This window comes from Labrus mixtus, chromosome 16 (genome assembly GCF_963584025.1).
Source record: "Labrus mixtus chromosome 16, fLabMix1.1, whole genome shotgun sequence".
NCBI classification, from domain to species: domain Eukaryota; kingdom Metazoa; phylum Chordata; class Actinopteri; order Labriformes; family Labridae; genus Labrus; species Labrus mixtus.
The window spans coordinates 16,163,353-16,188,742 of NC_083627.1; the positions used below are offsets into that span (position 1 = coordinate 16,163,353).

Sequence of the window (25,390 nt, forward strand, 5' to 3'; positions counted from 1 at the left end):
GTAAAAGAAAACCATTATTTAACAGACTGTAAATAGTATATGTGCTTGTTATATCTGTCAAACATGAATATATTGCCATCTAAATGTTTTACAGCATAATGCAAAACAACATGTATTCTGCAAAACATTCTAATAATTTTCTTTCCTTGCGTGGGGTTTTAAGAATACTTAAGACCTCGAGGTCTTACTAGAATGCAAAATTAAATTGTGTCAGATTGAGTAATTCTTGTCCCAACAACATGGATTTGCAATAATGGACCTGCCAAAGCTTAAGTATTATGTTGTTGAACTGTTTGCACTCAGCAAGAGAAGCTAAGAGATGAAAAACGCTTTAGTTCTCTGTTAAGGACATTTCTTATTTGTAAAAACAGCAAATCCCCCTACAACTGCACGACTGTGAGAACAATCAAATAATAGACTGTCACAAATATTGATGAAATTGTAACAACCCTTCTAAAGTTACTCTAAACCGAGTGTCTCTGCCTCTGTGCCTACAAATAACCCGTCTAATAAACAGAGACTGGGATGTGTAGAGGAGCAGTGGAGCTCACACTCTGGTGTGCTTCACTGGACCTGATCACAACCATTTCATCTGTTGAGCCAGCAGGCCAAATCAAGTGGTCTTTATTAAAGTCGCTTTGATGGATTCACCCCCCGGCCTCCCCCGCTGTGATCTATCGCCTGTCCGAGGCTTGGAGGTCGTAATAAACTTGTTTAGCAGGGGGGGTCACTGCATGCAAGCTGAGCACGAGTGTATATGTGTGTGTGTTTGTGTGTGTGTGTGTGGGTGCCTTCTGTTTGGTCTGAATGTTATACGGCTCGAGTGTATGTTCTATATCAGTAGCAGTTGATGATATTTGCAGCTTTATGTACCTTTTTAATACACAGCGTTACATCATGGTCACGCACAGTTGCAGTTATCCCTTTGAGTAGTTTTACTGACGTGATTGGCTCTTGCATATATATATTTTTTTAATAGAGTAGCAAATCAAAGGCGGTTTCGCCTGCTTCAGTCCGTCACAGATGTAAACCCAAACACGGAAAATCTGTCAATTTGTTAGAACTAAATGTTTTCCTGTTTTTATTCATATTTCCCACTAATGGCAAGCAAATATTTCCTCTTGCTGAAACCTTCTGTGAGAAGTTTTTAATTGGTAACAAAACAGACGGACATTAATATGTAGGCCTCTACTGTATGTGCGCTACAAAATCAACCAAGAGATCAGGAATCAGATTACCAATTTCCAAATGGTAATTTTGAATGCCTGTTTGCTGCTACTTGGAAATTGTCCCTTGAAATGTTTTACAAAGCCCGAACTGAAAGTGCCTTGGTTTTAGATTCACCACTGAAAGAATCACAGTATGTGAAGCTACTGATAGTTTAAAAGCAGCATGAGATAATTCTATGCATGTTTAGTTCAGGAACAGCAAAGACACGAGATGTACTGCCTTGTCCACAGGGGGCGCCAGAATTAAGAAAAGATTTACACCAAACTTGAATTTAATACAACCAAACGTTGGACCTGATAATGAAGAGAAGATGAGAAGATGCTTCTGGCTTAAACATTAAGCAGACATTATCAACATGACCAGCCCATGTCCTTGTGTGTCCTTTTCAGTTGGCTGCTCTACCCAACTCTCTCTCACACACACACACACACACACACAGATCCAGGTCATTGTTAGTCGAGGTTAAACCCATCTTCTTCCTAATGGGTACCTCAGGGACCAGTGTTATTGGATGATTCATCAGATCAATGGTGCGCACTTCTCAAATGACTTCTTCCCTCAGTCCAGCCTGTTTGGCCTGTTGGACTTGATGTAGTTTTCACTGCAACAAGCACCTGGCTCTGAGGATTACAGGCTGAGAAGAATGTTTATGATTTTATTGTTTTAACAAAGCAAAAATTGGATTTACAGCTTTTGTTACCAGATGTTTTAAAAAAAGGAGATGACATAAGCATAAGTACATGATGTACTTTTACGAGAAAAAACTCTCACAAATAAAGTTTTATGAGAGGTGTGCCTGGACAGAATCTGGGATATTTCAGTCTCAAAAGTACTGTGGAAGAAACAGCAGAGGGCAAAGCCTGTTGTTGCTGTTGTTTTATGACGTGTGGTAAACCATTGAAGTGGCTGTGGGTTATCTTATGGTATTATTGTGTATGGATTTATGAATAGCTTTAAACAAGTGCAGATGTTTAACAGTCTGGTGTTGCAACTGGAATAACGTTACAATCAGAGCATTGCATTTTAAAATGATCAAGATGTATCATACAATTATTAAATTATCACATGTTCCAAGATTCACATTAATAAAGTACTCAGAATAAAAAAATATTTTGGCTAAGATTATAAAAGTCGAATGCACACAATGTTATATAAAAATAGGTAAAGTTTCTGTCATTGTCTGTTCAATTATTGAATTTTAAATTTGGGAGTGTAATTGCTAATACACATCAGGGTCATTTAATGTAATTGGTTGTGTTTATGTTTTCGATAGCAAAACAGTTATCTTCTTCTGCCATCCTCCCTTGGCTTGAAAAAAAAAAACCTTTAATGAAATATAGTCCAGGCTTCTCTGTAGATAATTTTAGAATAATTTCTCACTCAAGAGTTCACTTAAAAACCACAGTCATTTGCCGAGAGTCTGTACAGTACGTGTCCCCAGCCAACATCAACAGCACCCTCTTAGATAAAAAAAAGGTCTGGTGATGAACTTCATCTCAAATTACAATATTTCCTGGATATTGTTCGTTTTATTGATCAGGTGTTACATTCACTTCATAATTTCACAATCCTGGATGAGCTCGAGGCATCAGAAGCTGGCCGGGCGAACCATCATAGTTGTCATGGTAGCCATCAGGTTCGGTCCCTTCCAGTAGTACCACTTTACGCCATTGTAGCGGACCACACTGGATGAGCTGGGGTAATATATGCCATTCAGGTTGGATGGACCGCACGCTTCAAACCACCAACCTGGAGAGGAAATGTGTCGGAGAGTTCAAGGAAAAAGTCAGAATTAATTAAATTCAAGCTCATGAAATGGAACACCCAAATATACAGCTGCGAGTCAGCAGTAACTTTATACTGGCACAGAGGGGGAATGAAATGCACTTGGGGACATTTACAAGCAGTTGGATAGAAATGTTTAACAAGACATGTTATGAGCAGAGACAGATTGAGACAGGAGGTTGATGGGTACCTCCTGATGCGAGCTGGGCGCATTTGCAGGTGCAGCGGTCGTTGTCCCTGTCCTTGGTGCTGAACTGGGTGCCGGTGTGGGTGAGGCTGCTGGCTCGTCCAGCTGTGCCACTGAAGCCTTCGGCATGGAGGCTGGATTTGGGAGAGCAAGGAAAAGGTTTCATTGAGAAAAAAAAGCTCCGCCGCAGGCATATCTATTCATTATTCAAGGCTGGGTCAGGCAACGTTGCTTTTTGGCAGATCCAAATAGCATAGAGTGGGTACTGGATGGAAACTTTTGAAACATGTAACAGCACAATTACATACCAAACTGACTGGTTTTAACAACATTTCTAACAAAATGTGTGAGAGAGGCAAAATATCAAACTTGGAGGTCCAACTTTCTCTGCTTGGAGGTGCCATAATTGAGTTTGGAGAACATTTTAAATTTTCCCTGTGGGCATACCAGAACAGACGTAATATTTTTCGACACAGCCTCTTAATAAGGACAAAATAAATACAATTTGAGAAATTAAAGTTCCTGGAGAAGTTTTTTAGCTGGTTATTAAGAAGACCCAAATTAAAAAGGAAGCCTCTTTTTATAAGCTAAGTAAGCAAACAAGACCATTGCAAAAGAGTATTCAGTGATTATATATGTATGTCACTCCTGTCCCAGGGTAGTTGTCAGATGGGATGATTAAATCGCACATAATATTTATAATCATATGTGATTACAAATAATTATTTTGAGCTGCATACACATAAAATAAAGACGATTGAGGTGTTTTCTTTCCAAACCACTTATTTTTAAACAGCTGCAGAGCAATGAAGTCTGTGCCAATTGTTGTGTCTGTTTCTGTTTGTGTGTGTCAGTTCTGGTTTGAAGCAAGTGGACAAAGAAGTCAACCCTGCTGTCTGCTCTCTCCCATGTACTGTCATTCTATCTAGTTAATACTGGACCCTCCTTCCCTCTGACATGTGCAGGCCACAGGATTTTATATTTGAAAGAGCATTCTTTAGACAATGCCAACTCTTCCTTCGCTATAAACCATTGGCATTGGGCATGACTTCAAAATGTATTACTACTGCTACGCCCCAATACTGCAGTCAACAGGCTAATCCTCAAGGTAACTGCCTCAAGTATTGTTATTTTATCCTTTAATGAGAGGTATTATGTTACATGAAAATGAATTCCTACCACTGGTTTTATGATAACGATGGTTTTTCTTGGCTTCCTCAAAGTACAAAGTGGTCTGTCATGCTGATGATTAATGTCCGAATCATGTTTATGAGTATTAGCTGAAGACCTCCATGTTGCTCCAGGGAGTGCTCTGGATGCAGCTGAAGAGGAGAATTGCTTTGGCCTGGAGTTATGATAGAAGCCGACAGACCAAGCCAGCGTCTCCAGCAATGCTAGTAAAGCTGGTACATATTGAACTGGTTACACAGGACATGAGCTCAGAGGTAGCAAACTGCAGAGGTGATTATATTCGTTCAGGTGCTTCGCCTCACACGCCGTAGCCGAGAGCGAAATTGTGAAGCGTTCAGTTTTATCGCGCTAATTATGTGGAACAAAGTCAGGCAAATGCACTTTGCTGCACTATTAAGGACGCTGGAAAGCACACATCCACATGTGATGATGATTTGTCATAATTCAGAGCATCAATCTTCATAAACTTCCTTTTTAAAGAACGGTGAATTCTTGTAGATTTATTCGAAATTTTACCTGTGCTATTTTTGTTCCCACTTTATTTCTGTCTGATTTGGAGGAAGCACAGCTTGAGCACACCCACACGCACAATCTTGTTAGCTATTGCAGGGTTAGTGAGGAGCTTTTGGTTGGAGTTGTCAAGCTTCTGGCAGGGGCAAGGTATTGTGGAGAATTCCTGTTATTCTTCAGTGGAGGAGGCTACCCTTTGGGGAATTTTAAGGGGGAAGCTTTACTCCCTGTAAGAGAAAAATGGAGGCAGACGAAAGCGGCTGTGTGCCCTCTACTGAACTCATCATTATGAATGGCATTCTTAAAAAAAAATTGGTCAGAGTGGTTTCTTAACGTCAGTGCTCAGGGATAAGGAAGCTCAAAAGACGAGAAAAAAAAAGGAAGGTGTTTGAACTGTGGTGGTTTCCAATCTGTGGTGGTATTAAAGAGTCTTACACCCAGAGGCAAGGCAATGATTGAAAGGGTGTTACTGCATTACAATTATGTCTTTCACAATAGAAGGCTCTTAATAAAACACTTATGTGAAGTGAAGCACCTTCATTATAGAGCTATTCATGTGGGATTTCTGACAATGTGAATGAAGAGATTTAATTGGAGACCTCAGTGTAAAGTATAGCATTTCGTCATATCTTGTGCTATCATGTTATAATTACTAATCACTTTGGTAATTGGAGGATTGAATTATTCTAAAGGGGAGTTGTGACCTGAGCATTACATCTTGACATGCCAGACTTTAGCCTTATGCGTGTTCATATTAATCGTATCTCGTGCGGTTAGGTTACCTGAAGTTGTTGTCCTCGCCGTCTATGTAGAAGCGGTCGTAATGTGAGAACGCTTCATTCCCCTCCCTGTCTTGTAGCTGGACATGCAGACTGTATTCTTGGGAGCTGGTCAGTTTGTGGATGATATCATTTCCCAGCCAATGCTCCCCAGATGGATCTCCAAAGCCCTGGATTAGACACAAAAGACGGAGGAACAATAGAGCAAGGAAATATTCAAACAAAGGCGGTGATTTGACCAACGACCTGCCAAGGGGTTTTTGGAGTTAATATGAAAATAGACCTCAATTTTGAAAAGTCACATTTATCATTCTGATTGACTAAGACAGTCCACTGGGTGAAATTAATGCTAAATAGTCCACGCCCAAAGCACCAGGATATCAATTGAGGTTTTCATTTGTCCTATTATTATAGCAGGCATAGTGGACCACTTTGATAAGCGTAGCATAGCCTACCATGAACAGAGGCTACAGTCCGCTGCCGTGTGTTCAAATCAGACCTTTGCCTTTTGCTGCATGCCACCCCCCTCTCTCTACTCCCAACAGTTCCTGTCTCTCTTCAGCTGTTCCATCTAATAAAGGCAAAAATCGCCAAAAAATAAAAATGGGGGCAGAGCCAGCCTTGGTCTCCTCCACCTCCTCAAAATAAAAATAATGTATGGCCAGACTTTGAGCATGAAAGTCGCATCATAACAAACAGCTAATTTAACATCACTACAATTTATTTGTCCCAATATATCAAGAGCTGGATCAATGCTTTTATATCAGTTTTTTTCTTCTTTGTGAGTTAGCTCTACTTAAAGCTTGAATAATTAAAAAAGTGTATAGATTTGACGTGCTCTTTGGATTAGGATACACACAGTCTTTGTAAAACCAAAAGATTATTAAGCACCCTCTGTTTTACCATTAAAATGCCTTTATTTTCATGGTACGGACATGTGAACCTTAAAACAAATTCTGACATGTTTCAGTAACAAGCCCTCATCAGCAAGTCAAAATAACATCAACATTGTTTATTTTTGACCGGCTGTTGATAGAACATCACAGGGCCATGATAATTAAATGACTTAATTTTTTTTAAAAGGAAGATGCCATGGAGTTTTTCTGGTTTGTTAAAACTACAAAATTACGTTGTGAACATGGTGTAGCATGTTTGAGGTCTAACTGCGTCTGTGTCAGTTTTTCTTTCCTGTTAAAACATGGCCTCGCATCGAGTGCTTTGCAGTTCACACATACCAAGTTAGTGATGAGTGTCTGCCTCAAAACATCCCCCAGCATTAGCTTACTGAAAGGTAGTTACAGCCCCACCTAGCTTTCAAAGCATTCAGCTAAAACTTGTAGGTAGTAATGACTACTCAAGTGCACCAGGTCAATGTCAACTCCTGACATTCAGAGCTTAGATGAAGCTATATCCTTACATAACATAAGCTAACATCATCTTGCATGACCTTATTTTATTTAAATGTAACTCATTGTATGGAATGTTTTTTTCACGGTCCTATTACAATACAGTGTTTATTCTCGTATCTTTCAGCAGCTCATGGAAAGTTCATTAAAAACTGAACCCACTATTGCATATTAAATGCAACTGACCTAAAAGACTGAAAAATGTCAGGGACACACTGTAAGTCAGCCCCTGGAGTCAATGTCAAACGATGCTTAGGAATGGACGGCACAATTATACAAACATTTGTTAACAAAGAAAACATATATTGCATGCCATTCAGGTATAGAGGCTTTGACAAAAACTTGGAAAATGTCAATAACATGCAATGTCCTATTCAAAGAGACAGCAACCCAATGGGACATATATTGTGTTGTTTCCTTGACTGGCAAAAGCCAATGTGAGGGATGGATTAACAATATGACACCATATGAATGACAGAATGCCTATGTTGAATGACACATGAATACAAATACAAATTTAACATCATATTACATTTTCAAGGTAGAACTATTTCACATTCATTGTCTGTTATTCAGGGAACGAAAGAAGCCTTCCTTTGTTATCATTCAACCAGCAGGACCTGGGTATAACATTTGATCAACACTCAACACACTAGAATGTGTGTCGACAGGGGCAGTATGGCACTTCAGTACATACGTTATCTGCCATCTACAGGGCCTCTGTGCTCCCACGCCCCAACAGGAACCAAATATTTATCATCCGCTTGCGAAAATATTGTTCTTAACAAGACAGTTTTTTAAGCCTTTTTCCTCACTCCTTCTGTTTGCAGTGACATTACTCTCTGCATTTTGTTTCCAATCCAAGCGGTGGCAATTGATTTGCTGGCGTGGGTGAGAGACAAATTGCTACTCCGCTCAATCACAAACCAAGCCTCACTCATTTGTTCTGTGTGTAATTTAACACAGTCGAAAATGTTTGCAGGCATATGTTTCTCTGCTTGTTTTTTTTCCCCCAACTGCACAGACTTTTTTTTTTTTTCTAAATAGAAAACTTTGTAATGAGGTTGAAAACAGCATTATTTAAGTCCAAACAAAACAGAAGCCAAAGGTGTGAAAACATGCCAGATTCAGTCAGAGCACTGAAACATCTCCATAGTCTCTAGTGTGTGATTTTATTACATCCTGTTTATATTTTGTAATGCCGTTGCTAACTCATTTCCCTATGGTAAAACTACTGGGATCTTAAATATGGATACAAACAGAGGTTCTCCATGGGTCAAAAAAGCACAGGACATGTGTGTTTGTGTAGAGCGAGTGTATAAGGGTGTGTGGGAGTATCACAGGGAAAGGGAGCAAGAGCAGGTGCAATAACATGGGGGGTAGGAGAGAACACAAGGGCAGCCAAATACAACAACCGCAGGTCACCTGGGATCACAGGCTCGCCGGTATCCCACGCCTCTCTGTGCCAAATCACCCATGGATCATTATTGGAACCTCCTGCTCAGTCCTGCAGTATTTATCTGTACTACCTTCTATGATGATGATGCATCGTAACCCCTCCCTCTGTAGAACTCACCACTTTGTAGTCCCTCCACCCACGATGGAAGTCAACAGAGCCGTTCCTCCGATGCTGCAGCACAGTCCACCCGCCACCTCTGGTCTTCATATCACAGAACACCTGGGAAAATACAGCAGGAGGACAACAGGTTTTTTTTTTTTTTTTTTTTTTTTTTTTTTTTAAAGCTAGGTGACCAATTTTATGCATTTCAAAATATTGAACAGTGTGCCTGCATCAAAGGCTCTGTGCTGTCACAGTTGTTTTTGAATGTTTGGTTAATTTATTCGGCTTGTTTACTTAGTTGCCCAGCAGATATTTCCCAATGATGACATCAAGGGCAGCAATAATGTATCTATTTCCCTTCATAAGGGGGCAGGGAAACAAGAGGAAAGTATAACATTGACATCGTACAACCTTTAGCCAGCCAAATTGCATCGTAAAAAAAAAAAAGTTGACCAGATACAGAGAATGAACCAGGAGCCGTTGTTTGTTCATCCACTATTGTCTACACCAGAGGCCGACACACATTTCAGTCTCTTAAGCAGCTTAATGTCCTTCTGCATTAATCGGAACAGTTGTTTGATTCTGGGCAGGAAGTGTACACTTGGTATATCACTTTTTTTTTTCCTGAAAACAGCTGCTTGTTGCAACTGGAGACAAACTGGCAAAAGTCCTCTGGATGAAATCAAACTGAAAAGCTGTGACCTTTATAAATACAACTCTGCATCAGCTTCAGCTTTCATACTGAAACCTCTGCATGAATTTCCCTTTCTCAGGGGGGATACGAGAACAAACTGGTATCTCAGATTGTCCTCCTCACCTGGGCCATATCATTTTTGGACACCTTGAAATGTACTACCGAAGCTTCCAGGGCATCCTTCAGATAACAGAAAGACTAAAGTGTGTTTATTTTTCAAAGTTATTTGAAGGTACTCGTCACGAGACTGAAAATATGACATTTCAGGTTGATGTCAAAATGCTCAGTAGTGATTTATCACAAGTCCCAACTGGCTCAAGAAGAAAAAAGGAAAAGCTGGCATTTAGTGTGACACTGGATATACAGTATATACAGTATATATAAATATGTGTATATGTGGGATGGCTGTGGCTCAGTTGGTAGAGTCGTCGCCTCTCAACCAGAAGGTCCAGGGTTGGATCCCCAGCTGGGCAACATGTCCGATGTGTCCTTGGGCAAGACCCTTAACCCTGCATTGCTCCCGCTGCTTCGGTGGCGGTGTATGAATGGGATAGTGTTGTACTTACTCTCTGATGTACGTCGCTTTGGATAAAGGTAGGTACCCTCAATTGTTGGGCAGATTGAAGAGTTTAATGCTGAACATAGTCTGGACAGTGTTTGTGTCTCAGCTTGGAGAAAGGCAGGAGGTCACACAAAGTTTTTCTTGAGTAAGGCTAGGGGAAGAGGCATCTAGATTTCAATTTGCACACTGATTATTTTTCTTTTATTTGGCTGCACGTTGTCATAGAGAGGTATGTTTGGAAGAACAAATTGTAATGAATGAATTGTATCAATTCATGTTGGGACATCATTCGAAATCTAGACTTGTTAAGGGATTTGTTATAGATATTCAAGGTGTTTAACTGGACATATTCCAGTTTCCCAGGGGAATTAGGGATTAAATCAATGTCTGAATATTTATCTATGGGCGGTAAAACTGAATGCTCCTCAGAGATTCTTTAAAAATGAAGAAATGTATTCAGTCCAAGTACCTAACACCTACAGGGTGGTATTTTGTCCGTTTTCTCAGGCACTATATTACCATGCAATGTTCTCTTCTCAGATTATAGATATTGTCAGTGACATTTTAAGATAGATAACAGTCTATACAACCTACACTTGGGATAACTACATATAAACCTAAATTGATATGTGGCCGGTTGCTTGAATGTTGTCCACTAAACAACCCCCTTGAAAAGTCTCAAGAGTCATGCAGTAAAGATGCTGGTATGTGGACAGCATCCCAACAGGTCTCTCCATTTCAACACCCCAGATGGCTTTATTCTGCTAGAAATAAAATGAGAGTTTCGAGCACATTCCCAGAATAGGAAAGCTTAATCAAGGTCAAAAGGCACTCAGGTCCTTTTCCTCAGAAAACAGGGTCGACAGGCAATATGCTGTGATTATCCTCCTGCACATTAAGCCAGCACTCTCACTTTAAAGGCACACTGGATATGAAAACAGGGTCTTGAAATAGATTTTTTTATGTCATTCCCCAAAAGGGGTTGTTTCTTTGATTCAAACCAGGTCCTTATTTAAAACCCATAATTTTCTTATTATTGATGCTTACAAGAAAGGAGTCAGTTCGGGCCAATTACTTGATATTAAAATTAAAACAATATTGTCATTATAAAAAAGACTTATGCTGTGGCTAATATTTACAAAGTTTTATCAAGGGACACAATAGTTACCTCATAATGTCTGTTTATGGGGAATGCATGATATGTGACTTAATGTGCCATGTGATTCTCTGAAGTAGGCACAAAACAAATAAAAAATTCAAAAAGGAAGCTGATCCAAATGATGAATTATTTGGTTTGTAAACAACATCATTATGCAAAATCTCTGTGATTAAATCTTAGTTAGAGGGATACATCTCATTTAGTCAAATCTGCATTCCATGTGTATAGTTTTTTTTTGTCTCCTGTCCAACTGAGGAAGCCTGTTATGTGCTTGAAAATAAGGCAATTTGTATCTGCCCCACTTTTTGCAGCCACCCAGATTGTCAGCCACCTTGGACTTTGGATGGCTTAGATTGAAAGCAGCAATGATTCAAGGGAATACTGACTCACATCAATGCAAACATACATTGGCCCCAGTTGGCAGGAAATACATGGCACCAGTGCCCAACACCTGGCTGACTTGCCCACAGGAAATGAAGAGGAAGAGTGGGGGAAAAAAACAGGGGCAGTAGGAGCTGGTGCCAGCAAGCAAACTAGACTGAAAGTAATGAAAAACATAAAAGTCTATATTTTACTGCTGTCATCTTTTTCTGCAGTAAGCTCGTAAGATCTCAGCCAAGAATCCTATGATTCAAAGAAAGGATTGCCCACCGGTGGATACCATGGTTCACTTAGCACAAGCTAGCTACTTCAGGTCACAAGAGGTACCTCCTAAGCTTTTCTGACTTTGCATTCAGCAGTGCCCACTCACTCACCATGAAGCCTGCAGGGCAAAGTGTGCTTCCGTTTCTTATTATTTTACCTCTCACTAACCCTGCACTGCATTTCCATCACGTTCTGTATACTTTAAACAACCGGTATTAGTGTGTGTGTGTGTGTGTGTGAGTGTGTTAACTTGTGTGCATGTCTAACAGGGGACTTTGGCATCATTACATGTTCACCAACAGGGGACCCTTGTTGGTCAAGGCCTCTTAATGTCACCATGTAGTGTGTGTATAAGAGGGAGAGCTTTGCACTATTCAGATTAGGCTAAGTGAAATGATTCCATTACTAAGAACTGCATGAAAAAAAGGAAACAATGACAAGAGTTTCATGTTACAATCAGTTGGGTGATATTTGTGGCAAAGGTCAATGACCTTTAAAGCCTCACTACCTTGACAGTCCGCGTGGAGTTGGGAAGGCGTATGCTATATGTTCCACTCTCTGTAACACCTGATTGCAGGATTTCAGCACAGTCTCTGAAGCTAAGTGGCTCTTCTTTTGGTGTATTGGAGATTTCTGAAAAAAACACAAAAAAAAACCAGTAATTTATTTACAGATGGCAAACCCGTTGGTTCTGCACATTAATCTCAGCCCCCATATGTGAGTTTTCTTGTAAAGTTAAGCTGTTGCTTAAGCCTTCATTTTCTGTGATGCATGCATGTATGTTATGTGTCTGAGATTTGATTTATAAGCTGCTCTTGGTGGGTCATGAAAAATGATACTTTTTCAGCCTCAACCACAACTCCCAAGCTCATTAATTAAAATTTAGTGGATCCCTGTTTTTCCATTATGCTGAATTTTTGGTGTTTATTGATACGATTAATCATTTTTTCCTCTCAGGAGGTTATTAATCACAGAAATGCAATCGATCATTTTGTGCAACAATGTGAAATAATGACAAACCACTCAATCAGTCACTTTTTTTCTAATCTACTGAATATTTTGCCAAACAGTTAAATAGCCTACCATTGCAGTGGTTGACCATAGCCAGCAGCTGCTGAACAGTGTCCGTGAGCACTGCCTGCTGTCTCTGTAGCAGGGTGCTGTTAAGCATGGAGCTGCCCAGTTCCCCCTGCAGCTGACTGACCATTCGACTCTGCCTCTCCAGAAGCTCTTGAAGCTGTTGCTTTTCGCTTTGCATGCCCTGCAGCTCCCTCCCATACCGAGCCTCCAGCGCTAAGAGCCTCTGTTCCAGGAAACTACCAGGCATGAACAGGAACAAAAATATTGAGTCACAGCGCAGCAGAAGTTTTTTTTTTTACAATTGAATACAAATGAATAATACTAATTGTACTGTGTGTGTGTGTGTTTGTGTGTGTGTGTCTGTGTGTGTGTGTGTGTGTGTGTTACGTTCCATTTTGATGCAATCAAATGTAATTAAACTTTAATTGAATATTTATCCATTTTGAAATAAGTAATTTATTGCCCATATATTGAACAAACTTTGATCCCAGCACTAAACCTTTGGCAAGATTTTTTTATGAAACATTCCCGCCATAAATCCATTCTATCAGACTAGAAGAAAAATAGTGGGTGTGTAGAATTGATCCAGTATTTAACTTCACAGTGCAGGCTGCTCAAACCACATCTACATGACATTGACTAATAGACAGCCTCATTGGGTTAACATTATATCAACACCTGTGTAGCAGCAGAATTCACAGATGTGCCCGCATTCTAAGCCTCCCCATCATAGCCATGAGGCAACGATCTGACAATATGAGTGTACAAGTTTGTGTGTGTGGGCCACACCCCCACCTCCTAATGAAGATCATAAATCCCTACAGCCTGATTTTTATGGCTTTGACTAACGACTCTGCAGAAGTTATTTATTGAAACAATCAAGCCACCCAGATTGAACAAGCTACTTTCAACCCTGCGCACACGCCGCCGCTGCTTTAAACGTGTAACCTCAATCTCCTGCTTTAGGCAGCGAATCAGTAGGAGGCCTGGAGGGAAAGCTGAATCATAATTTTAACTTTATTTCCATTTCATATTCGCTTTGTGGGGAAAAAAGTAAATAAAAAGTGGCACAGTGAGCTAACGAATTGTTCTCCATTTTGTGTATTTAACTTCGAAGAACATTCAAAGCATAGAGCGCAGCAGTAAACCAGCTCAGAAATGTTTTTACAGTTAAGGGTTTTGACAGAACAAACATGGCAATTTGGATCATATTACATCCTGGACAATTAAACTGTTATGCTTATGATGTTGTGCTATTTATTATATATGTGTATTACTATTTGTCTGCTCAAAGTCTGTCTCCACTAAATGCTGCACTCCCTGCCAATACTATTTTACATGTATTGCCTGTGAAAACAAACACATCTCTCTGCTCTTTTAAGTTGGCAGCTGTTCAAAAAAACTGGCTTCATGCCCTCGAGCATCAGCAGCAGAAGGCCCCCATAACCACTTCCGCCCTTTTTTCCCCCTTTTATTCCACAGCAGCCTGGCTGCTAATCTACAATGACCTTTTTACTTCCATTCATCCCTTCATGGTGTTTATCCTTGTGAAGGTGTATTCATTTATTTACATGTCAGAGGCGTGTCACCAACTTGAAAGATAAGGGCAAAAGGGCAGAGTGGTACCAAGCAGAGCCAGATGTGTAGCAGGTGTTGAGGCTGGGGCACACTATTCTCCCAGTCACACTTGGTACAGATGAATGGCGTGATAAAACAACTAAGTGAGAGAAAACTCCTGTTCCCTTCCACACCACCAAGCACCCTGTCTTTAACCCCTGCTGGCCCTGATTTGACCTTGTGTTCCGAGAGAGAATAAAGGGAAACCCCACCTTATACGCACAGCCTATTCACTGGCAAACACATACACATGCTTAAACAATTGGCATTATATTGTTGGTAAGTGCCCTGTTTTTCAGATCTGCTGGATTAAATGGACCACTTTTGTACATGTACAGTACACTATTTCAAGGTCCTCATATTTAGCTACCCTAATGTCAAGTAGCATTTTCCTGAGGAAACAATCTTTGCTGAACAGGAAGAGATGCACTTTATGTTATGACATCCAAACCAGCTCATTTAAAATCAATGGGAAGATAAAGCAGAAGAAATAAAAACCAATACAAAATAAGTGTTACTTTTATCATCAAAATCGAAAGAAAACACAACACTTAACACAACAAGATAATGACAGGAGTATTATCTCTCATAGGATAAAAAAGATTGTAAAACAAAAAGAATGCTGCATCCTTTAAAGATAAAGATAAAGATAAACTTTATTGATCCTCCGTGGGGGAAATTTGTGATTGGTAATTTTACCGCTGAAACACACATTATAGATCTTAAAGGTCACATATTATTCTCCTTTCCAACCAGTTTAAATAAGTCTCAGAGCTCCCCAAAACATGTCTTTGAAGTGTCATGTTATAAATCCACTCTAATCCTGTATTTGATCATGCCTATTAACCCCTCTTTTTCAGCCCTGCTCAGAACAGGCTGTTTCTGTGTCTGTAACTTTAAATGCAAATGAGTGGTGTCTGACCACGCCTCCCTGGAAGGGCTTTGGTGTGCTCAGGCTTTCTCGCTCCTTTCCCTATTGGTTACTGGGAGAAGGCGGACTCAAATGTAGTAATTTAATAATAATAATAAAATTTCTTAAAAGAAACATGAATAATCTTTGAAATAGTGTGTGTGCTCACCTGTTTTTGTCGCTGAGGCGTGAGATCTCTTGCGTCTGCAGGAGAATATGTTTCTCCAGCCTGTTAGTAAAGAGCGAGTACTCGAGCAGCTGAATCTCCAGGCGACTTGTCTGATTCAACACCTAAAGATTCAGAACAAAAACAGAAAAAGTAGCAGAGTAAGTGGATATCTGGAACTGGTTTTGATGTAAAGATAAAGTTCATAAATATCTCCCTTGTGGATGAACAATGTGGGGACAGCACATCCACAAAGGATCGTAAAGCCCATTCTTTGATCTGGCAATGAAAACACGAGCAATAATTATCTCATAAGCACCTGTGACATGTTTTTGAAGTTTCAGATGTAGCAATGTGTGGAACAAAGCAGCTCTGATATTTGTGCAGGTTGGGGTTTCATGATGGGCTTTGATAAGACAAAAAGAAAGCATAAGGACCAAAACAGCCCAATCTGTAATAACAGCTCTGTGGCATGAATGAAGACACATCTGTGTTGTGCTACTGAGTGTTATGTTTTAATTGGCGTGTTGTCAGACACAGAGCTCAACTCAGTGTGTCAATCACAGCATCTAGAACCAAATAGCAGCTGTTTTAAAGCAGCCGCCGCCACCTTTCGGCCTGGCTTCTCATCAAGTTACATCTGATTTACATTTAATTAGCTATGCACCAAATGAACTGCAAGTGACATTGTTTGTTTTTGCATTGGTGTGACACCGACAGTTGTTCATTTCGATTGGCTGCAAACAAGTTCACTCGAACGCGTCCTGATGGACTCACCTGAGTCTCAACATCTGTCAGTTTGCGTGTTTGCTCGGCTGATTGGCTGAGGAGGTTGGTTCCCATCTCTAGCATGGCGGCTGTCTGTGTATGTACCGCCGTTCTCTTCATTTCCTCCATCCCAGAGCGCACATTCTCCTGTATGAAGTTCTCCAGCTGTGAGGAGAATATGCAGATTTTTAGAAAATTATCCAGAATGTCAGATTCCCTAGTTTAATTTCCGCCATAATCATATTTTGAAGGTAACACGCCCATCTATTCACTGAAAGCCTCGAGGTGTGAAATATCCTGGGATACTGTGTGCTGGTTGAAAGTTGTAACCTCAGAATATCTTGTCTTTTTCACGGTGATGGAGTCACAAAATCAAGCTACCCTCAGGCACGTGTGTGCCTCCCATTTATCAGTCTATCAATCTGTAGATCTACCTAAGGCCAATAGCAACCCTAAATTGATGATAAAATTATGCACTGACTATGAGTTCCAATGGGATTTCAAGGGAGCAATAACCAACGGGCTGAAATCCTGAATATTGTGTGCAGGACTTCAGGAATAGTTCCCTCCACTTGGTAATCAATCATAAGCTTAGAGAAAGAAGCACTGGCAAAAAAACCATCATATGTTGCAGCAGGAGTATAAATAGAGCAGCATCCATCTTGTTCCAATAAATAGATTTTCTTATTAATGCGGTCGGTTTGACAAAACGGTATGTGGAAGACAAATTTGTCTTTTCCCTGCCGTGAAAGATGGAATTTTATTTGACGTTTAAGAGGCAATGGCCTGTGCCTTGCAATAAAGCAAAGTGGAATATTGAACAATAATATTTATGACTTCTCTGAGAGATCAGACTTTGCTCGTTAAACACAAAGGCTGGAAAACATGGTCTTTCGAGGGAAACGGCACCAATAATGATCTAGCTAATGCGGGGGCCATTCTGAAAAATCGACGAGAATTCAAAAGAGGGTGCTACTTGTATACAAATGGGATAAATGTAATGCATTGAAACAGGAGATGCAGTACAAAAATACAAACACAAGTGGAAAGAAAAATTGACAATTAAATAGTTTGCCCTCTTGTGATCTCAGTCTATACCCTTCTGCTTCCACTCGATCTCTGGTTCTAACTCGCTCTTTCATTCAATCCCCCCTCCCCCCTCCAGCGCAGTAAATCCATTGCTCACATTCTGCTGCTTTAGGACTTCTGAGACAGCAAAAAAATCCATCCATAACGGAGGATATGAAGAGATTACCAAACGGATTAAAGTCGTTGAATCCAGAGAAAGAACCAAAGATCCCAGTATCCTAATCAGCCTCATGTATTGAAACTGCTATCAACCGCCTGTCCAAAGAGTTCTTATTACAGCCTTCTGTGAAACAACTCAATGCTGGTCTTGATACACTCCATCTTCCACTGCCAATTGCATTGATAGGAGCTCTGTATCATATTCGGGATGTAGTATAATTCTGTTTTATTTTTGTGTAAGGGGGACCAGAGTAGGGATGAGTGCTGAGAAAATTACTTGTATCACTTGATATCTTAATTATCAAGCCAATAGACACACAAGTTCTTGGTTACAGTTACAGAGGAGGGGGAGGGGGGGGGGGGCATATCTGCTGGGTGTTCTGGCAAAAAAAAGGATGGACTGAGGCAAATCAGGATAGCTATGATTAGTAAGGAAAATTAGTTCTCAGGTTCCCATGTAGACGATGACCTGATGGATGTGTTGAGGCAACACCAGGTTAATCCAATTTTCAGAGGGAAAATGCATTCTTGCTTCTTTAAGGGTCATGTCAGCAAAATTAAAAATGTTCTCACTTATTTCCCATCGTGTCTTACCAAGCAGAAATATTTTCTGTCAACAGTATTTAGAACAATCTACAGCTTGATCTGTTTTCGATCAGTTTTCATCTAACTGCTTTTTTGTTGCCAATGAAAATTGTCCACAGTATATGTTCCTTGGATTATCCGGAACAATTACACATTACTTCTGTAAAAAGATGTTGCTGTTGGAGGGTGTTCACCTGGAGTGTCCTCAAAGGATGACAGGGCAGAAAGATTCACTGCTTTGGTCTCTACTGAACTGGATCATTAAGAAGATCATTCATGATCCCCAAAAAGAAACAGTCATCTTTCTGATACCCAGGGGTGAAAGTAGGTTACGGTCTGGTACAACTAAAAGATTCAGTGGCAGTATGCAGTACTGGAAAGAGGGGAGAGCAGTATCCTGCCAAAACCCACAATCAAAACACTTTCAGCAAGAAAACACATCTTTCAACGTTATGTCATCTTAAACAACACTTTGTCTCATTTTTTATTGCTTCTAAGTCGTTCTGAATTGTTGTTTCGATACTAAATGGACGGAGTAATTTAATTACTGCAGTTAGCTACTTCTCAAAGTGTGAGGTGCACCTCCAGACATTACGGGGGTGTGTGTGGCAGGAGGGAATATGAGAGGCTCACCTTTTGGGTAAACAGAGACGCGAACAACTCTCAAGTACACATGTTTATAACAGTTATGAAATGAATGCATTACATCAATAATTAAAATGATAAAAAACTTAATTTAAAAAGAAATGACTTTAGTAAAAAAAATATTAGAAATCCGTGGAATGAATAAAAAAGGTCAAAATTAGATTTAGACAAAATTAACAATTGAGATGGTAGTTGTAGTTTATTTGATCCGCAATTTAATTTTGTATATTCAAATGACAAACAACATACTTGAGGGAGAAAAAACAACAGTAGACCAGGGGAGAGGTTAGGGGGGAAAGGTAAATTATTGGGATTACCTGTCCACCTTAACACGCACAAGAGTACCTGTAACTTCAGAGACGCTCCATTTCCAAACGGAGGTAAGCTGGTCTACTGTTGTTTTTTTACAACATTACCTGACACACAGTGAGCACGCCAGCTTCCTATCATAGTAACATACTTGCAGAAGGATTGCAGAAATTGAAAAAAGGTGAAGCCTGAAGCTTAAACTTAAACTTTGATTACAAAAATAAACAAGTTATTTGACCAATAAGACCAAAAAATAACTCCAAATTAACACCATAAAAAAAAAAAAGAATGCTCTGCAATCTCCTTCTTAACATACGCAGAGAGCTCACCACTTTAATACAAAGAGGAAGTATGTTCAAGAGTTTAGGGGGATAGAAATAGAAAGCTCTATCGCCTGCGCTTGTGTTTGAAACATGAGGGACATTTACAAAAAAACATCCAAGGACCTGAGTTGTAGCATAAAATGAAAGAAGATTTATGTCATCTGCAAGGTTATGTTAAGCTTTTTAGAAAAAAGTAAAATAAGCATCAGATTAGTTTCAAGTGAGTGGCCAGTGCTAAATTTTTCCTTTTCATTTATTTTGGCGGCAGTAAGTGAGAAACTTTTTTGGTATATAGATAAACTTACTCCTTAAAATGTCTTTTAGTCAGGGGCCTTACTTTAAGCATTTATAAGACGGTAAAATGGGGTGTATTTCTTAAAAAAATAAAATAAACAGTCAAATTGAGACCAATTGGATGTTAGGAATAATGTGTGTGACATACTTCAGTATTGCTTTAATGAAATATTACTGGAACATGTCACCTTGATCTCTATGCAATATTTCTGCATTAGCATAATCCACAGAGGCTCTTAAAAGTCCTAACACAAGCACGCTCACATCCCATCTGCCAACCCCTCAGGGCCGCAGAAAGCAAAAGGAACTTAATGGGGGGTTACGTTGGGGGGCTAGAACAAAAGAAAACAAACACTAGTTTCTTCTTGGAAACACTAAAGAAGGAATCTGGAAGATTAATACAGTCCTGTAGCTCTCGCCTTCTTGGAGATTCCTCAATGGAACATGTTGGATTTGTGCGTGTGTGTGTGTGCTCCTACGTTTTCGTGTGTGGGTGTATGTTTCCTTTCAAGGGGGTTTGGGTGGAAGGCTCATGGTAAGAGTCATACTGTCCCTAGGGAGCTTTGAGTGAGATCGTCTAAAGTTTCACAGATACACCGACATACTTAAGCCTTAAGCTCTTCTAAATGCATATCACCAATTTCTCCCCCAAACGTTTGCTTATAGGCTTGATGAGTTTCACAAGGTGCTGAAAGCGCTTTGCCATCTGGGGTCAGTCTTCACTCTTAGATGTCTTAAGGAGTTCTCCTGGGTCTTGCTATGTTTGTGTGGAAGTCCCACCTACAGTGCAATCATTTATGCATCACTAATGCCTGAGGGGGGGTCACTTGTTGAAAGGTTGTGTTCATTCCAGACGTCGTGTGAAGGGAAGATTGGCAACAGAGCAAGATATGTGTCAGCTGAGCTTTTTCTCTGTAGGTGGAGGGGATTTATCTCCTTCATGACTGCTCATATCCGAGCTCTGGCAGAGGGAGAGTGAAAAAGAGGCTACATGCTTAATAGAAAAGCACAACATATGTGCAATGTATGTTGCTTTTGTGGTGTACAATGTAGCACATGCTGTGCAAACTGCTTGCATGACGGAAAGTGTGTGCACTCCGTTCACTATTTCTTCCACGCTCTGTCTCTCAAGCACACACACATACAGTGTGGCCTCATGGGACGCTTCCCATGGAAGTGAGGTCTCCAGTTCACAGACTGAGCATCAGACGGAGTGTGCACAGGGGATTTGAGTGTGTATGTTTTCATATGCGTGTTCCTGGGAGAGTGTGAGCAAGATAGGCAAAGAGCTTGAGATCTGATGGTCGACAAGTAAAAGGTGTGAGATGAGACACATTCATCATCCCAGGGGAAGCAGAACGGTCCAGATAGGAGCGAAGGAGATGGATAGAGAGGAATAGGGTGTCAAGAGAAAAAAAAAAAAAAAAAAGGGGAGGCTGAGGACAGGAGAGGAAACGCAGACAATTTTTTTTTTTTTCCGATTGAGAGCGAGAGTGATGGGAAGTGACAGGAGCACAGGAAGTGCTTTGGCATTCATAACGTCCCATTTTCAAAATCCTGAAATAAAATAAACATGTTTGCACTCAGTCGGCTCATCTAAACACCACAGAAACCCTCATAATCGGCCCGAGGATTAGTGCGTATACCATAAATATTCTGTGAGTGATGCAGACAAGAATAGAGAGACGGGTGGAGAGGGCTGGCATGTCACTCAGTCTGTCCCAGACAATGGAACCAACACTGATTCTGTGCCCTGATGACCTTAGCAAGGAAAACACTATTGTGAAGCCATTTTTAATCACATCATTTCATTTTACCCGTAATCCGGACTAAATGGAATTGCAAAAAGGCCATCGACTTGGAGAAGGCACATGCTGAAATGTGTCTCCCGCAGATAAGCATTTTTGTTCACCAAGCACAACGCGATAGATTTGTATGTCAGCTAAGTGTGGTGTGGAGCTTGTTTGAAATTACCTTTTATATATGAGTCAAGAGTGCAGCTTCTATGTGTTGTAGCGTGTGGGGGGGCAAAGGTATTAATTTAGCAGGTTTAACTGTGTGAGACACATTTGGCACTGTCTGACATTAGCAAACTTATTTCATCTTGTCTTCCTTCTTTTGCATGCAACAGGGAGTTTCTGGCATCCCAGTGGTCTTAAATACAGACACATACAGTCATACAACAGGCGTAGTCATGGAGGCAGATATGCATACAACAAGTATCCAGGAAATCCCAGCTTAGCACTGAACTTATCAATAATGACGGCCTGTAAACAGATGTTACCAGATACTCTGCGTCGTGGACATCCCAAGATTTATTAGGCCAGCTTCTTCAGCTGTTTAGTTTGATTGAAGGCTTGCTGGCTGAAAGATGATGATTTAAAAGGACAAGAAGAAGACAGCAAAGAGGAACGGGAATGGCTAGTAGGAGTAAATAGTTGTTTTGGGGAAATTCAAAGACCTTACCTTCTGTAGCCAGTGGGTGTTATTCTCCATGGCATTCTCCAGACTCTCCAGCTTCCTATCTTGCCAGGAAGGTATTTCCTTCTGGGCCTTGCCTGGTTTGGATTGGCTTGTATTTTGGTCCGCTTCGGGCGGAGAGTCCCTCTGGAGAGTGTTGGTGACCTGGAAGTCCTGTAAAGGAAGGCAGTGCTCCACCTCGGGGAGGACGAAGGTGTAGCTGCAGGGGCCGTGCTGCACACGATGCTGCTGGCGCTCTGAGGCGATTGCGGGGGCCAACAGGTAGGCCAGGTAGGCGAGGGTCAGGGCCAGCAGGCGGTCCATGTCAGGGAGGGAGGGGTAGGGGAGGGAGGGAGGATAGGGAAAGAAGGAGGTTGCTCCACCTAGGGAGCGGAGAGGTGGGTGAGGTGAGTCTCTCTTTCGCTCCTCTCCTTCCTTTTATCTTCCACCTCTCTTTTCAAACCAACTCCTGCTGCTCCTGTCGCTTCTTTATCACTTTTTCTTCTCCCTCCTGTTGGCTTGTCCTCTTCTCACAGTTGCATCCAGAAGTCTTCTTCAGCCCAATTCCTGCTCCCGGTGTTGGATGTGAGAGCAGAGTGAAAACATACACACAGGAAAAGGGAATAGCCTCCTGTTGAAAACTCCAACACCCAGGCAGCGCATGCAGCTCAGTCCAGGAAGCCAACAGCAGACTTCCCTCCCAACATGTATCTCTCTTTCTAGAAGCTGTCTTCCTCACTGCCTACTTTTCAAAGCTGCTGGACTCCACGTGTTTGGTCGGAGGAGAGGGAAGAGGAGGGGTGGAGTGGAGTGGAGTGGAGTGGACTAGAGAGTGGCCCGCTTCAGGATGTTGGCTGAAGTGGTAACACTCTAAAACTAGAGAAGAGAGAGAGACTAGCGTACCTCTCCACACATCCACACATGCACCTCCTTAGAACATAATCACTCAACCAGCCTTCCCTCTTTCACTTTCTCTCTCCCTCGCCTGGTCCCCGCTGTTTGCAGGGGTTAGAAGAGGAAGCTACAAAAATACACACTGGCACACAACATTTAGGAACTTTCACTGATAACTTTTTACTCCCTCCCATTCTGTCTCTGTTTAGTCACTCTCTCACTCTCACTCTCACTCTCACTCTCACTCTCTCTCTCTCGCTCTCTCTTACTCTGAAATCCAACAATGCAGAATGCAAGAAAAAAAGGAAAAAGGAAAATAGTTTTTGATACAATATTTGAAACTCAGGGCTAACTGAGTATATTTTTCTAGCACATACATTTAGAGAATATGACATTAGTGAGTTCACCTTAAGTTTATCTTTGAGATCACCAAAGATCAAGAATTTACCTCTAAATGACCACTTTTACGATGCTAACACATTTTTACATGATTCTACTGTAAATTACCACTGGTTCCCAACCTAGGATTTGCCCCACTTGGAGGGTGGGGTGTGTGTTGGGGGACAAATATCCCAGAGGGTGCACAATGCTTTGTCTGCACTGAGGATGTCAAAATTAGATTTCCACATATTTTCTGAAATCATGGTAACACACTTACTGCATAGTCAATGCCTGTGGTTCCCAACCGATTTTTCCAATAAATATAATGGTTTTCATTGATACAATCCTATCAGAATATGCCTACACACGTGTTCTTTTCAAAATGCCTTTGCAAAAACTTCCCAGAATTGTTTAAACATGATTTTATGTGCAAATCTAATTTTGACAACCTCATGGCAGACAGAGCCTCACGCCCCCGCCCCCTCCTCCAAAGGGGACCCGTACCCTAGGTTCTGAATCGTTGTTATATGCAAAGGTCAAAGGTCTTTGAAAAGTTTATCTAGGTCAATTCTGTTGTGTATGATGAATCATTAATGAAAACAATTCAACTGATCTTAATATTTGACTGCAATGTATCACATTTTCTCATATGGGTCCTGGACAAGCTCAGCTTTTCTTAGATACAAGTACAGTAAAGGGCTCCAAAAGAAGTTTGGGAGCCACTGGCCAATACAACACTACACGTCATGCTATTGACATCAGGAGTAGTTTACTTCAATTAAAAGGTAAATTATTAAATATAAATATTTGTCGAAATTGTAGTGATTTAGATTTTTTTATACAAACAGAAATGTTCTGGTTTCGCCCCAGGCTGTAACATTTGCTGAAATATTTGTCTGCCTCCATGGTAATGTCAGTTCCTTCCCATGCAAATTGAATTTTGCTTTTGTCTGAATCTTTGTTTGAAAATCTGAGGAGTACTCTTGTGCTGGTCTCCCTGTATACCTCGACCTATAACTATTGAATCAGCTGGCCTGACCTTCCAGGTCCATTTATGTCCAACAATGGTCCCATGTACACCATATAGAATTGCTGTATTTTGGAAAGTTAAAAGGCTTTTGACACCCCTACCCAACCCTATCTTTCGCTTCCTGCTTTTTTCCCCAAGATTAACAATAATGTTTTTCAAAAAAGTATAACTGGGTGAGGAACTTTGCTCACTCGATCAGCTCGGTACCAACTCTTTATGGAAAGTGAGGATTTTCATTTTTCCTCTTTCTATGTTTCTGGGTCAAACTTCCAATCAAGTTCCATTGGTTTAATCACACAATGCTGTATTCATATCACCTGCATTTTCTACTGCATCATAAATGCCCTCCAGCTCTTATCTCCTACTGCGCTACAACAGACTCAATCTACACTTAAGCCATAATTGACCACTTATTCATATTCTGAATGGACATTGTCACAGCAGGGCACTCAACTCTCTTTCAAAAAATCTTGCTTGTTTTCAAAGCTTTCCTGTGGCAGTGATCCTGTACCACTGACTCAAACATAACCAAGTAAAAACCCAACAAGAAAGAAAGTGAGGAAGATTGTGTGTTTGCTTCCTGTGATCAATACTCCCTCAGAGAATCAGACCAATATTACCCTTTTAAATTCAACGTTTTTTTCTACCCGTTTTTTCTGTTTGTTTGTTTTTGTTCATTAAAGTTATTTCCCATGTTAGCATTGGATATTCTTTTCATGCACTGTGAAGCCTTAGTCCTTATCTCCAAAGCATGATGAGCATTCCACACTGCCACTGTTGTGTAGACGCTTAATGACCCAGCAGGTTTAAACCCCACTGTGTGGCCACATCACTCAGCATAGCAATGACTGAGATCTATAGCGATATACATATACTCATATCCATCCTGATCAGCCATGCACTGTATATACACCACTCACATTGCGGATACAGAAGAGTTGATCGATCTTCATTAGGGAATTTATTGCATT

General features: G+C 40.7%; 1 protein-coding gene across 1 annotated transcript; it reads right to left on the reverse strand.

Moving 5' to 3' along the window:
• Nucleotides 1-1,843: 1,843 nt before the first annotated feature.
• Nucleotides 1,844-23,002, reverse strand: angpt2b (angiopoietin 2b). The gene is made up of 9 exons (XM_061060126.1): nucleotides 22,121-23,002; nucleotides 16,260-16,415; nucleotides 15,486-15,607; nucleotides 12,793-13,025; nucleotides 12,218-12,342; nucleotides 8,665-8,766; nucleotides 5,686-5,852; nucleotides 3,206-3,336; nucleotides 1,844-2,979 (listed from the first exon to the last, which is right to left on the reverse strand). Exons 1-9 carry the CDS (start codon nucleotides 22,436-22,438, stop codon nucleotides 2,819-2,821), a joined length of 1,515 nt encoding a protein of 504 aa, XP_060916109.1. The 5' UTR covers nucleotides 22,439-23,002; the 3' UTR covers nucleotides 1,844-2,818.
• Nucleotides 23,003-25,390: the final 2,388 nt, after the last annotated feature.

What these genes read in the sequence shown, in the direction of transcription:
- angpt2b (XM_061060126.1), bottom strand. Translation starts at nt 22,438, where the DNA reads ATGGACCGCCTGCTGGCCCTGACCCTCGCCTACCTGGCCTACCTGTTG. An exon ending in ACACCCACTGGCTACAGAAG is followed by an intron (nt 16,416 to 22,120) that starts GTAAGGTCTTTG and finishes TTCTCCTCACAG; the next exon opens with CTGGAGAACTTCATACAGGA. An exon ending in ACTCCACGCGGACTGTCAAG is followed by an intron (nt 8,767 to 12,217) that starts GTAGTGAGGCTT and finishes GTATTTTCCCAG; the next exon opens with GTGTTCTGTGATATGAAGAC.